Genomic DNA, 13,165 nt, shown 5'->3' with positions numbered 1-13,165 from the left:
TATATTCCCGTTAACATTTATATGTCCTTACAATGAAAATTGCTGCGTAAACAATAGGCGGCTTCTGCATGCAAATATTTTTACAATGGGAAAATCAGATGTCAACATTTCACTGACCATTTGCTGATGAACAAAATTACTCAAAATTCCTCGAAATAATTTTCATTCTCAATTTTCTTAGTTACTGAAATTTCTAGAGTCCAAAATAAGGCTTTAAAGAGAATTCTAAATTCAAAAATTACATATTTCACAATAAATTATTAAAATTAACCACTGAATTGTCTTAACATAAGAATTAGGAGCAGGAATAGGCCATTCGGCCCCTCGAGCCTGCTCCGCCATTCAATGAGATCATGGCTGATTTTCTACTCCACTTTCCTGCACTATCCCCATATCCCTTGATTCCCTTAATTCCCTTAATATCCAAAAATCTTTCTATCTTTATCTTGAATATACTCAAAGACTGAGCCCCCACAGCCCTCTGGGGTAGATAATTCCAAAGATTCACCACCCTCTGAGTGAAAAGGTTTCTCATCTCAGATCTCAGTCCTAAATGGCCGACCCCTTATTCTGAGACTGTGACCCCTGGTTCTAGACTCCCCAGGCAGAGGAAACATCCTACCTGCATCTACCCTGTCAAGCCTGTAAGAATTCTGTATGTTTCAATGAGATCCCCGCTCATTCTTCTAAACTCTAGAGAATATAGGCCTAGTCTACTCAATCTCTCCTCATAGGACAACTCCCCCATCCCAAGAATCAGTCTGGCAAACCTTCGTTGCACTCCCTCTATGGCAAGTATATCCTTCCTTGGGTAAGGAAACCAAAACTGTCTTGTGTGCCCTTTTAATGTCTTCAATTTTTTTTTTTAAATCAAGGCATCAGCCTGTCTAAATATCCAGTGCTTTAACTAGATACATCATAAAAGTTGGAGTGCTTTCACCAAGTCTGTATTCCGAATACGTGCAGAATTTTCCAGCAAGCAATTAGTGGATTGTGAACATGTAATCCATGCATCAACTGTGTAGAAGGGCATGTTGGCTGATTCTACGAGGAGTTGAGAGCATCTTTGCTTTTTCTAAAATACTTTAAAGGAAACTGTAGTTTGAAATCTCAAAGCTTTATTTCAAGCAAGTGATCTCTGTTAAGAAATGTGCTTTTCCTGATAAAAACTGATCAGTGGCAGCCGATTTCCTCCCTTCGTATGTACACGGCTTCTTGTTAATAGCACAATTCTAGCTATATTCATGAAATTGCATCCTCCTCGTTCTAAAATTGATACTTAAATCAAGCAAAGTTTACATCCATGTAATTTTATGATGAGGGGAGAACTGGGACCATTGCGTTGGAGAGAGCAGGAGGGACTCGTTTTGAATTTCACTAGCACAGAGCCGACACAGATCAATGTTTAATGGTCTCCTTCTGTGTTGAAAGCTTCTGTTTGATGACAGCAATACAAAATTATTGTCAATTGAGGCAAATGGATGCTTTCAAATTTGGATACATTTTAATCCCACCATTCTAAATAGGATTCAAAACCAGGCTTATTAGGTGAATACACACTATACTGTTTTTCAAGGACTAGGCACTAAACCATTAAAACGTGTGATTCCATCAAATCTGAAAGCGCCCCTTCGCACTGCTTTTAGCAATTAACTTCAAATTACCTTCCTTAAATACATTAAGCACAGTAAGAGCACAATTATTCATTTACCCCTAAAATGCTGTAGTTTTGTCTAATGACTTAAATAGCCAGACAATTATTTATTCAACTGGATAAATGTTTCAATTATAATTGTGGATTATACAGATGCAGAGCATCATTCAAAAATGATCTGATCAAAATAGCCTGCACGTCAACTGGATCTTCCCGAATCCCTTGGAGTAATACCACTGCCATCCCTCAAGATGCTGCTGCGTCACAAGGAATGATTCAATAGAGATTTTTTAAAAATCATGGATACGGTGAGAAATACTCTCTCCAATGGAATGGTCCCAGGGCTTACCGTGAAAATGCAGTTAATACACAGCAAGTCTGCCAGCATCTTTAATTGGCATGAAAATCGGGCAGGTTCTATGATGTGAAGGCCTTAGAGAGGGCGCAGAAAGGATTTACAAGAATGGTTCCAGGATTGAGGGGCTTCAGTTAGATTGATAGCCTCTGTTCTCCTTGGAGCAGAGAAGGTTGAGAGGAGATTTGATCGAGGTGTTCAAAATCAATGAGGGGTCTGGACAGAGTAGATAGAGAGAAACTGTTCCCATTGGCAGAAGGGTCGGGCACCAGAGGACACAGATTTAAGGGGATTGGCAGAAGAACCAATGTGGGAAAAACGTTTTTACACAGCAAGTGGCTGGGATATGGAATACACTGCTTGAAAGAATAAGTACCTGAAGGAAAAAAATGTGCAGGGCTACAGGGAAAGGTCGGGGGAGTGGAACCAGCTGAAGTGCTCTTGCGGAGAGCCGGCACGGGCTCGATGGGCCAAATGGCCTCCTTCTGTGCTGTAACCGTTCTGTGACGGTGAGGGACATTGCACTGGAGAGAGCAAGGCAGTGGGACTTGTTTTGGTGAGCTCTGCCAGATCACCAGCCCAGACACTGAAGATGAAAATCTACCCTCACAACCCAAAATGTAAGCACCATACCAATCAGCAAGTGACAAGCAGGAACAAGCCCTCCAATTGTAATGCTCAAGTCCAAAAAGACTACAAAAGATCAGAAATGAGCAGCCAGCAACTACTCCCAGCACCTTCAAGGTTGGTTTCCCACTGAAAGCCAGTTTGCAGTGTGTTCAGTCAACAAACAGTACAAGCATATTTTGCACTGACAACTGGCTTTAAGCTGGCAACGGCCTTGAGCGATCAGAAACAGGTGGAACAACATAAACATGGTGACTGATTTATAGTTTTCATGCACACAGTGACAGAATTCAATCCAAAGTTAGGTGTGGTTTCGAGGAGATAAATAGTGGGGGGGAACTACTTCCACTGGTCGGGGAGTCAGAAACTAGAGAACGGAAATTTAATATCACCAATAAAAATGGAGGGGGGTTAGGATGCTTTTATTTTATTTTTTTTTAAACAGAGGGTTGCTAGGTCCTACAAAAAACAATGGTGGAAACAGAATCCATAATAACTTATAAAAGGGAAAGTGGGTAAATATTTTAAGGAAAATTGTGGGGGGGGGGGGGGAAATGGAGTACAACACAAATGGGTAACAGTGCCAGTTGCAGCACAGGTGTGAGGGGTCAAATGACCTACTCCTGTCCTATAACATTCTTAATTCTAGGTCAGAGGTTGTAACCAGAGTATAGCCAGTTCCCACCATCAACAGCCTCCAGAGTCTCATTATTACAGCACTGTTACCATCAATGAGATTGGTCTGTGCAATAGTACATTGCCCCTTCCAGCCCCTCTAGCACCCTGCAATCCTGGCTTAAAGGATATCACCTCACATCCTTTGTCCCAAAATTGCTAGCACATCCTTCAAACACCTCAGCCACATTCTATGGAACTTCCTTCAGAATGAAGATTCACTAGACTGATCCTTGGGATGCGAGGGTTGTCCTCTGAGGAAAGATTGAATAGAATAGGCAGATACTCTCTGGAGTTTAGAAGAATGAGGGGTGACTTTATTACATAAGAACATAAGAAATAGGAGCAGGAGTCGGCCATACGGCCCCTTGAGCCTGCTCCGCCATTCAATAAGATCATGGCTGATCTGATCATGGACTCAGCTCCACTTCTCTGCCCGCTCCCCATAACCCCTTATCGTTTAAGAAACTGTCTATTTCTGACTTAAATTTATTCAATGTCCCAACTTCTACAGCTCTCTGAGGCAGCGAATTCCACAGATTCACAACCCGCAAAGAAGAAAGTTCTAGAAAATTCTTAAGAGGGCTTGACAGGGTAGGTGCTGAGAGGTTGTTTCCCCTGACTGGAGTGTCGAGAACAAGGGGTCATAGCCTCAGGATAAGGGGTAGGCCATTTAGGATTGATGAAAAATTTCTTCACTCAAGGGGTGGTGAATCTTTGGAATTCACTACCCCAGAGGGCTGTGGATGCTCAGTCGTTGAGTATATTCAAGACAGGTGGATAGATTTTTGGAAACTAAGGGAATCAAGGGATATGGGGATAGGGCTGAAAGTGGAGTTGAGGTCGAAGATCAGCCATGATCTTACTGAATGGCAGTGTGTGCTCGAGAACATATGGCCTACTCCTGCTCCTATTTCTAGGTTATATTCTCTAAACCTCTATCGATCCACCTGCAAGAACCTTCTCAAACCCCACCTTTTCCATCAAAGTTTCAATCACCTCTCCTAATATGCACTTATCTGCTCCTTCATTCTCTTTAGCTATATTTTCCCTTCCCTCTAAAGCACTTTGGAACATTTTTTACAGTAAAGAGGGTATATAAATAAAATGGTCATTCAGCTGCTGGTGACAGGCAGGTTACAGAGATAGGGAGGGGCAAGATCATGGAGGGATTCGAAAATAAGGATGAGAATTTTAAAATTGTGTTGGCGGACCAGAACTCAACGTAGGTCACGAGCAGAGGCGATGGGTGAACAGGACTTGGTATGAGTTAAGATATGCAGGCAGAGTTTTGGATGAGCTTAGGTTAATGTGATGCCGGCCAGGAGAACAATGGAATAGTCAAGTCTGGTGGTAGCGAAGGCATGAGTGTGGGTTTCAGCAGATGAACTGAGGCAGGAACGGAGTTGGGCGATGTTACAGAGGTGGATGTAGCCAGTCTTGGTGATGGAGCGGATATGGAGTCGGAAGTTAATCTCAGCTTCCAATACGAGACCAAGGTTGTGAACGGCCTGGTTCAGCTCAGGGAGAGGGATGGAGTTGGCGGATAGGGAACAGAATTTGTGGCGGGGACTGAAGGCAATGGCTTCGGTCTTCCCAATATTTAGTTGGAGGAAAGTTCTGCTCATCCCATACTAGATGTCGGACAAGTTGTGCGACAAATCGGAGAGAGTGGAGGGGTCAAGAGAGGTGCGGATACAAAACTGGATATCGTCAGCGTACATGTGGAACCTGACATATTTTCGGATGATGTCACCGAGGGGCAACATGCAGATGAGAACTAAGAGGTGGCTAAGGTTAGATCCGGTGCAGGAGTGGGAAGAGAAGCCATTGCAGATGAATCTTTGGTGCAATTGAATAGATAAAAATGGAACCAGGCAAGTGCAGTCCCACCCAGCTGGACGACAGAGGAGAGATGTTGGAGGAGGATGGTGCTACCAACCGTGTCGAAGGCTACAGAGGGGCCGCGAAGGTTGAGGAGGCATAGGTGACCACGGTCACAGTCACAGAATGTAATTTGTGACTTTTATACAGGTTATTTCAGTATTGTGACGCGGGGGCGGGTGGAAACCTGATTGGAGGGAATCAAACATCAAAATGCAGGAAAGATAGCTGTAGAGACACTATTTCCACATTTGAACTGACATTGTTCTCAATTATGTTGCCACGTTTAAGGTACCCAAGTCACCGTTAGCTAGTAGGGTGCAAGTGTCTAAAATAATTTATTTTTGTGGGGCCCTGACAAAGCTTGAGAACCACTGTACTATTGCATTTTTGCCCAGGACTGTAGAACTGTGAAACTCTACCTCCCTCACCTGTGTTTTCCTTTTACCATCTACAAGCTTTTAAAAACCCATGCTTGGTGTCACCTCATCCCCCACTGTCCAATTTATCTTGCCTTCCCTCCAACTCTTTTCAACCTTGGTGACCTGCACTTTGCCCTTCACCTACATATAAAAAAAGTCCGACTTGATATTACCTTCTAAGAATGCATTACAAAGAACAAAGATACAGTTTGGTGCACAGAAAAATGATCTGACTCGCAATTAATCTTACGGAGTTGATCTGAAATGAAATACCACTATCAAAATCCAGTTCGCTAACATGTTGGGAAGTAAGCTGTAAACATTTATTTTTCAACTTCTCTACTGATCAAAAGGGATAATAAACAAAATACAACGTACCGGTTTATTGTCTGCTATCCAACATTTGCAGTAATCGCAGAACTTCTTTGGTTGAGATTTCCAGTAGTCAGCCCTGCAGAATATATTTTTAAAAACACAGATGTTAATATAGTGTTTCAAAGGCACATGGGTGCATTATATACACAATACTAACATTTTTTAGCTGATACAAAGCCAGTTCAAAAACAGATACAATATCCACTCTTCCTTTTATTGCTCATTATGAATTTTCTCATGCAAGTAGGTAGATTAAGCAACCTCTGTGCTCCCCTACGTCACAGGATGAAAACCTGCTGCGTGAGCTCCCATACTGAACAAACCAAAATCACAACACTTTTAAATACAGCATTATCTCTATCAAATATAATAACCAATGAATATGTATGTAAAGTTTATCTAATGTAAGTTAGAGCACTAGTTTTGCTTTCAGTCGCAGGAGCCCATAATTCCTAACGATATAACACAAGCCATCCAAAAAAAAATTTCTTAAAAGCAGCTATGTTTCATGGTTGTGTAGTCTTTATTGTTGATTCACACTACATGCCATTAAAACCATTTCATCTGGTTTGACAAGAATTGTCAAAATGCAGCAGCTTAAAGAAATTGGGATCAATTTTGTGCTGTGACACTCTGGGAGACACGGGTGACAGGGTTATGGCGATGGGTCCCTGTACTCTGGGAGACGCGGGCGATGGGTCCCTGTACTCTGGGAGACGCGGGCGATGGGTCCCTGTACTCTGGGAGACGCGGGCGATGGGTCCCTGTACTCTGGGAGACGCGGGCGATGGGTCCCTGTACTCTGGGAGACGCGGGCGATGGGTCCCTGTACTCTGGGAGACGCGGGCGATGGGTCCCTGTACTCTGGGAGACATAGAAAATAGGTGCAGGAGTAGGCCATTCAGCCCTTCGAGCCTGCACCACCATTCAATAAGTTCATGGCTGATCATTCACATCAGTACCCTTTCCTGCTTTCTCTCCATACCCCTTGATCCCTTTAGCCGTAAGGGCCACATCTAACTCCCTCTTGAATATATCCAATGAACTGGCATCAACAACTCTCTGCGGTCGGGAATTCCACAGGTTAACAACTCTCTGAGTGAAGAAGTTTCTCCTCATCTCAGTCCTAAATGGCTTACCCCTTATCCTTAGACTATGTCCCCTGGTTCTGGACTTCCCCAACATCGGGAACATTCTTCCTGCATCTAACCTGTCCAGTCCCATCAGAATTTTATATGTTTCTATGAGATCCCCTCTCATCCTTCTAAACTCCAGTGAATACAGGCCCAGTCGATCCAGTCTCTCCCCATATATCAGTCCAGCCATTCCGGGAATCAGTCTGGTGAACCTTCGCTGCACTCCCTCAACAGCAAGAACGTCCTTCCTCAGAATAGGAGACCAAAACTGAACACAATATTCCAGGTGAGGCCTCACCAGGCCTTGTACAACTGTCCATTACATCCTCAACGAATTCCAGCAAATTTGTCAAACATGACATCCCCTTCATATATCCATGCTGACTCTGCCTGACTGAATTATGCTTTGCCAAATATCCTGCTACTGCTTCTTTAATAATGGACTCCCAACATTTTCCCAACCACAGATGTTAGGCTAACTGGACTATAGTTTCCTGCCTTTTGTCTGCCTCCTTTTTTAAATAGGGGTTTACATTTGCAGTTTTCCAATCTGCTGGGACCTCCCCAGAATCCAGGGAATTTTGGTAAATTACAACCAATGCATCCACTATCCCTGCCGCTACTTCTCTTAAAACCCTCGGATGCAAGCCATCAGGTCCAGGGGATTTATCTGCTTTTAATCCCATTATTGTACTGAGTACTACCTCCTTAGTGATTGTGTTAAATTCCTATCCCCCTATAGCCCCTTGACTATCCACTGTTGGGATATTTTTAATGTCCTCTCGTAGGGTCTCGTATTGGACTGTTCAGCCACCAAAGAACTCACTTTGGGAGTGGAAGCGAGTCTTCCTCGATTCCAAGGGACAGCCTATGATGATGATGATGATGATGGAGTGTCCTCTACCGTAAAGACTGATGCAAAATATTTTACAGAGTTTCTGCCATCTCCATGTTCCCCATCACTAATTCCCTGCTCTCGTCCTCTAAGGGACCAACTTATACTTTAGCCACTCTTCCTTTTTATATACTTGTAGAAAGTCTTGCTATCTGTGTTTAAATTTCATGCTAGTTTACTTTCATAGTCTATCTTCCCATTCTTAATCATTTTTTTAGTCATTCTTTTCTGGCTTTTAAAAGCTTCCCAATCTTCTGACCTCCCACTAGTTTTGGTCACTTTGTATGCCCTTGTTTTTAAATTGGATACCATCCTTTATTTCTTTAGTTAGCCACAGATGACTATCCTTTCTTTTACATCCTTTCCTCCTCACTGGAATATATGTTTCTTGAGAGTTATGAAATATCTTCTTAAATGTACACCACTATTCATCAACGGTCCTACACTTTAATCTATTTTCCCATTCCACTTTAGCCAACTCTGCCCTCATACCTTTGTAGTCTCTTTTATTTAAGCTCAGTACGCTGGTTAGAGATCCAACTTTCTCGTCCTCCATCTGAATTTCAAGGGGATACTTTACTAGGAGATTGTTTATTAATCCTGTCTTATTACACAGAACCAGATCTAAGATAGTCTGCCCCCTGGTTGGTTCCATACTGCTCAAGGAACCCATCTCTTATGCACTCTATGAACTCTTCCTCAAGGCTACCCTGACCAATTTGATTTGTCCAATCAATATGGAGGTTAAAATCACCCATGATTATTGCTGTTCTCTTTTTACAAGCCCCCACTATTTCTTGGTTGATACTCCGACCAACAGAAGCTACTGTTAGGGGGCCTATAGACTACGCCCACCAGCGACTTTTTCCCCTTATTATTTCTTTAGTTGTTTTGCCATAGGCAGCAGGTATTCTGGAGGTTGCATTAATCGGTGTTGATAAGCTGCCTTGTATGAACAATTCCTCCATTAAGGGCTCCAATAGATGGCATGTGTTAAATTAGCCACAATAGTCTTAATATTTATAGTGGTTGCAGGAAACTTGTTCCATAGAAATCATATTCATGCATGTAACTGTGCAAAAGAGATTTACTTTTTGACATATGAGGAAATAACTGGTGCGGGGAAGATGTTTCCCCTGGTTGGGAAGTCCAGAACAAGAGGTCACAGTCTCAGGTTACGGGGTAGGAAATCTAGGACCGAGCCGAGGAGAAACTTTTTCACCCAGAGGGTGGCGAACCCGTGGAGGCCGTGGAGGCCAAGCCACTGAATACATCCAAGAGGGAGAAAGATAGATTTGTAGCAAAAGAAGGTATCAAGGAGTATGGGGAAAAAGCAGGAATATAGTGTTGAGATAGAGGATCAGCCAAGATCACACCAAATGGCAATGCAGACTCGAAGGGCCAAATGGCCAATACTGCTCCTGGTTTCTATGCTTCTATAACCAAGTTCCCAAAGTCGATCTGCAATGTCTCTCTTTAGCATTAATGAAGTACAGCACTAGGAATCTGTTTCACCATTTAAATAAAGTATAATTTTTCAAACCGATGACAGAATATTAAGAAAGTTCCCAAGAAATGCACAATTATGTCTCTGGGTTTGGAACTTTTAAAAAAAAAGTAGTTGGGAGTATTCACTGGCTCACTACATTAGTATAGCTCCTCTGGCAGTGCTTACATTAAGTCATACATGCACAGTTTTATAAGGACAGGAAAATTATATCATGTAAAACACAATGGCACTAAAATTCGATGGCACTAATTATGCTGATCCTTTGCAGCACTGACCCCATCATAATTTGCAAGTTCTTTGACCGTCCATTAGTGCAAATCCCATGCAACACTGGAGCAGTACACGGAGATAGCCTGGGAATGACAATGCAGCCTTTACTCACAATGGCCGAACACTACAGCAGCAACCTGGGAAGCAGCAGGTGCATAATAAACAATTTTCCAGACTGACATCATAAAGAGCTCCAGATTGTTGTGCCACTTTTACAGTACAGAATCTGGCAGGGGTGCCCCCAAGAAAGGAGCAAGGTGTTGCAAACAGGTCGATAGAGAGATTGACTCATTGCTGGGTCTTGATTAGAGAAAAACATATAGATTTACAAAGATGTTGCCAGGACTGGAGAATGCTATCTATGAGGAAAGATTGGATAGGCTGGGGTTGTTTTCATTGGAACAGAGGAGGCTGAGGGGAGACCTTATTGAGGTGTATAAAATTACAAGAGCCTAGATAGAGTGGATAGGAAGGACCTATTTCCCTTAGCAGAGGGGGGGGGTCAACAACCCGGGGGGGGATAGATTTAAAGTAAGTGGTAGAAGATTTAGAGGGGATTTGAGAAGAATTTATTTCACCCAGAGGGCAGTGGGGCCTGGAACTCACTGCCTGAAAGGTGGTAGAGGTAGAAAACCTCATTTAAAAAGTGCCTGGATATACAAGGCTACGGACCAAGAGCTGGAAAGTGGGATTAGGCTGGATAGCTCTTTGTCGGCTAGCAGGGACACGATGGGCCGAAAGGTGTCCTTCTGTGCTGTAAATTTCGATGATTCTATGAAAAACACGTTTTGCAAACTATGTTGAGGGAAGTGGCAACAGTACTGAGTGCCACCTCTCTCACACCCAGGACTGCAGACCAATGCCGCAAGAAATTCTATGAACTGAATCAAGGCTGGAAATTTAATAAATGGCCACTCTTCCTTTGGCACCAACACATTGTTGAAGAAGAGAATGTGAATGTTAAGCTCACTCCTGAGACCCTGCAGCAAGATCCGGTCCCATATTCTCAAGTACAGCCCACTCTATCTCACCTCCTGTGTCATTCGCTTTTTTTTCTCACCACACACGAGCTCGGATACTGTCACCCAGGCCGGGGGAGAAGGGGGTGAATTAAACAGATTTCATCATCATAGGCAGTCCCTTGAAATCGAGGAAGACTTGCTTCCACTCTAAAAGTGAGTCCTTAGGTGACTGAACAGTCTAATACAGGAATTACAGTCTCTGTCACAGGTGGGACAGACAGTCGTTGAAGGAAAGGGTGGGTGGGATTGGTTTGCCGCACGCTCCTTCCGCTTGGTTTCTGCATGCTCTTGGCGATGAGACTCAAGGTGCTCAGCACCCTCCCGGATGCACTTCCTCCACTTAGGGCAGTCTCTGGCCAGGGACTTCCAGGTGTCGGTGGGGATGTTGCATTTTATTGAGGAAGCTTTGAAGGTGTCCTTGAAACGTTTCCTCTGCCCACCTTGTCGTGTAGGAATTCCGAGGATGTGACACCAGAGGAGTAAGGAGTGGCTCAGAATGTGCTACCTTCCCTGCAAGAAGGTTGCTCAAGGTTACAGAGCCATGGATCCGGAGCTCATGGCACTTGGCTGAAAGGATTAATGTTTAAGGAACACACGTATGTGGATTGTCTACGACTCTGGGAGACGCGGGCGATGGGTCCCTGTACTGTGGGAGACGCGGGCGATGGGTCCCTGTACTCTGGGAGACGCGGGCGATGGGTCCCTGTACTCTGGGAGACGCGGGCGATGGGTCCCTGTACTGTGGGAGACGCGGGCGATGGGTCCCTGTACTGTGGGAGACGCGGGCGATGGGTCCCTGTACTGTGGGGGACGCGGGCGATGGGTCCCTGTACTGTGGGAGACGCGGGCGATGGGTCCCTGTACTGTGGGAGACGCGGGCGATGGGTCCCTGTACTGTGGGAGACGCGGGCGATGGGTCCCTGTACTGTGGGAGACGCGGGCGATGGGTCCCTGTACTCTGGGAGACGCGGGCGATGGGTCCCTGTACTCTGGGAGACGCGGGCGATGGGTCCCTGTACTGTGGGAGACGCGGGCGATGGGTCCCTGTACTGTGGGGGACGCGGCGGGCGATGGGTCCCTGTACTGTGGGAGACGCGGGCGATGGGTCCCTGTACTGTGGGGGACGCGGGCGATGGGTCCCTGTACTGTGGGAGACGCGGGCGATGGGTCCCTGTACTGTGGGGGACGCGGGCGATGGGGTTATGGTTAAGGCGGGGCAGGGCTGTGGGGGTTTGGGGGCAGGGGGTGACTGTGGGGGTTTGGGGGCAGGGGGTGACTGTGGGGGTTTGGGGCCGCACGGGGAGGGGCTGTGGGCCGGTGTTTCTGGGGGGGGGGGGGGGGCCGGGGTTGACCTGTGACACCCCCTGTCTCGCTCTCCCAGCACCTTCCAGAACATTCGGGCTCCGGCTGCGGCGGGAACGTGGCGCAGTTTCCCCGGGCCGGGGGAGGCCGGGCCGGGCCGCACCCCCGAGCCCCGCGTACTTACATCGCCACCGCGCTGCTGTCGCTGGGACCGGGGAGAAAGAGAAACCGTCGTCACCTTGTCTCCGCCGACAACTCACTGCCTGAGTGTGCAGGCCTGACCCCGCCCCCACACTCCCAGCCCAGTGCGGGTGCAGCTGGTCAGAAGTGGGGATGTAGCAGATTGGGTTGCTTCACTTGCACAGTTAAAGGAACATTGTCACTGCCTTTATATTGATGGCTTTAGTGGTCTGGTTTGGATCGCCTGCGTTGTGCGGGGATTTAGACTGAGATTACACCACGAGCAACAGTACGCGGACAACACCTGCGTCTGCGCACACTCGGAGGTCGAACTCCAAACCACCGTCAACACCTTCACCGAGGCGTACAAGAGCATGGGCCTCACACTAAACATCCGTAAAACAAAGGTCCTCCACCAACCTGACCCCACCTCACACCACTGCCCCCACCACCGGTCATCAAGATCCACGGCGCGGCCTTGGACACCGTGGACCACTCCCCATACCTCGGGAGCTTACTATCAGCAAGGCCAGACATGGACGACGAGGTCCAACACCACCTCCAGTGTGCCAGTGCAGCCTTCGGCCGCCTGAGGAAAAGAGTGTTCAAGGATCAGGCCCCCAAAATCATAGAAACATAGAAAATAGGTGCGGGAGTAGGCCATTCGGCCTTTCGAGCCTGCACCACCATTCAATGAGTTCATGGCAGAACATGCAACCTCAGTACCCCATTCCTGCTTTCTCGCCATACCCCTTGATCCCCCTAGTAGTAAGGACTACATCTAACTCCTCTTTGGATATATTTAGTGAATTGGCCTCAACAACTTTCTGTGGTAGAGAATTCCACAGGTTCACCACT

General features: G+C 45.9%; 1 protein-coding gene across 3 annotated transcripts in view; it reads right to left on the bottom strand.

Annotated features, from left to right (window-relative positions):
• Nucleotides 1-12,445, bottom strand: part of wbp4 (WW domain binding protein 4) — a 66,900-nt gene extending 54,455 nt beyond the window's left edge. For 2 of the 3 annotated variants that reach the window (XM_070894174.1, XM_070894176.1), the window contains exons 1-2: nucleotides 12,312-12,444; nucleotides 5,996-6,068 (exon numbers count right to left, since the gene is read on the bottom strand). In XM_070894174.1, coding sequence (XP_070750275.1) covers nucleotides 5,996-6,068; nucleotides 12,312-12,313 — 75 coding nt within the window. In that variant the 5' untranslated portion in view covers nucleotides 12,314-12,444. Of the gene's footprint in view, nucleotides 1-5,995; nucleotides 6,069-12,311 lie in introns of all 3 variants that reach the window. The other variant, XM_070894175.1, reaches the window with a different exon arrangement.
• Between the last annotated feature and the right edge of the window lie 720 nt (nucleotides 12,446-13,165).

This window comes from Pristiophorus japonicus, chromosome 11 (assembly GCF_044704955.1).
Source record: "Pristiophorus japonicus isolate sPriJap1 chromosome 11, sPriJap1.hap1, whole genome shotgun sequence".
NCBI classification, from domain to species: Eukaryota; Metazoa; Chordata; class Chondrichthyes; family Pristiophoridae; genus Pristiophorus; species Pristiophorus japonicus.
The sequence above is the reverse complement of the archived record's forward strand: the minus strand, read 5'-3'. Positions and strand labels throughout refer to the sequence as shown.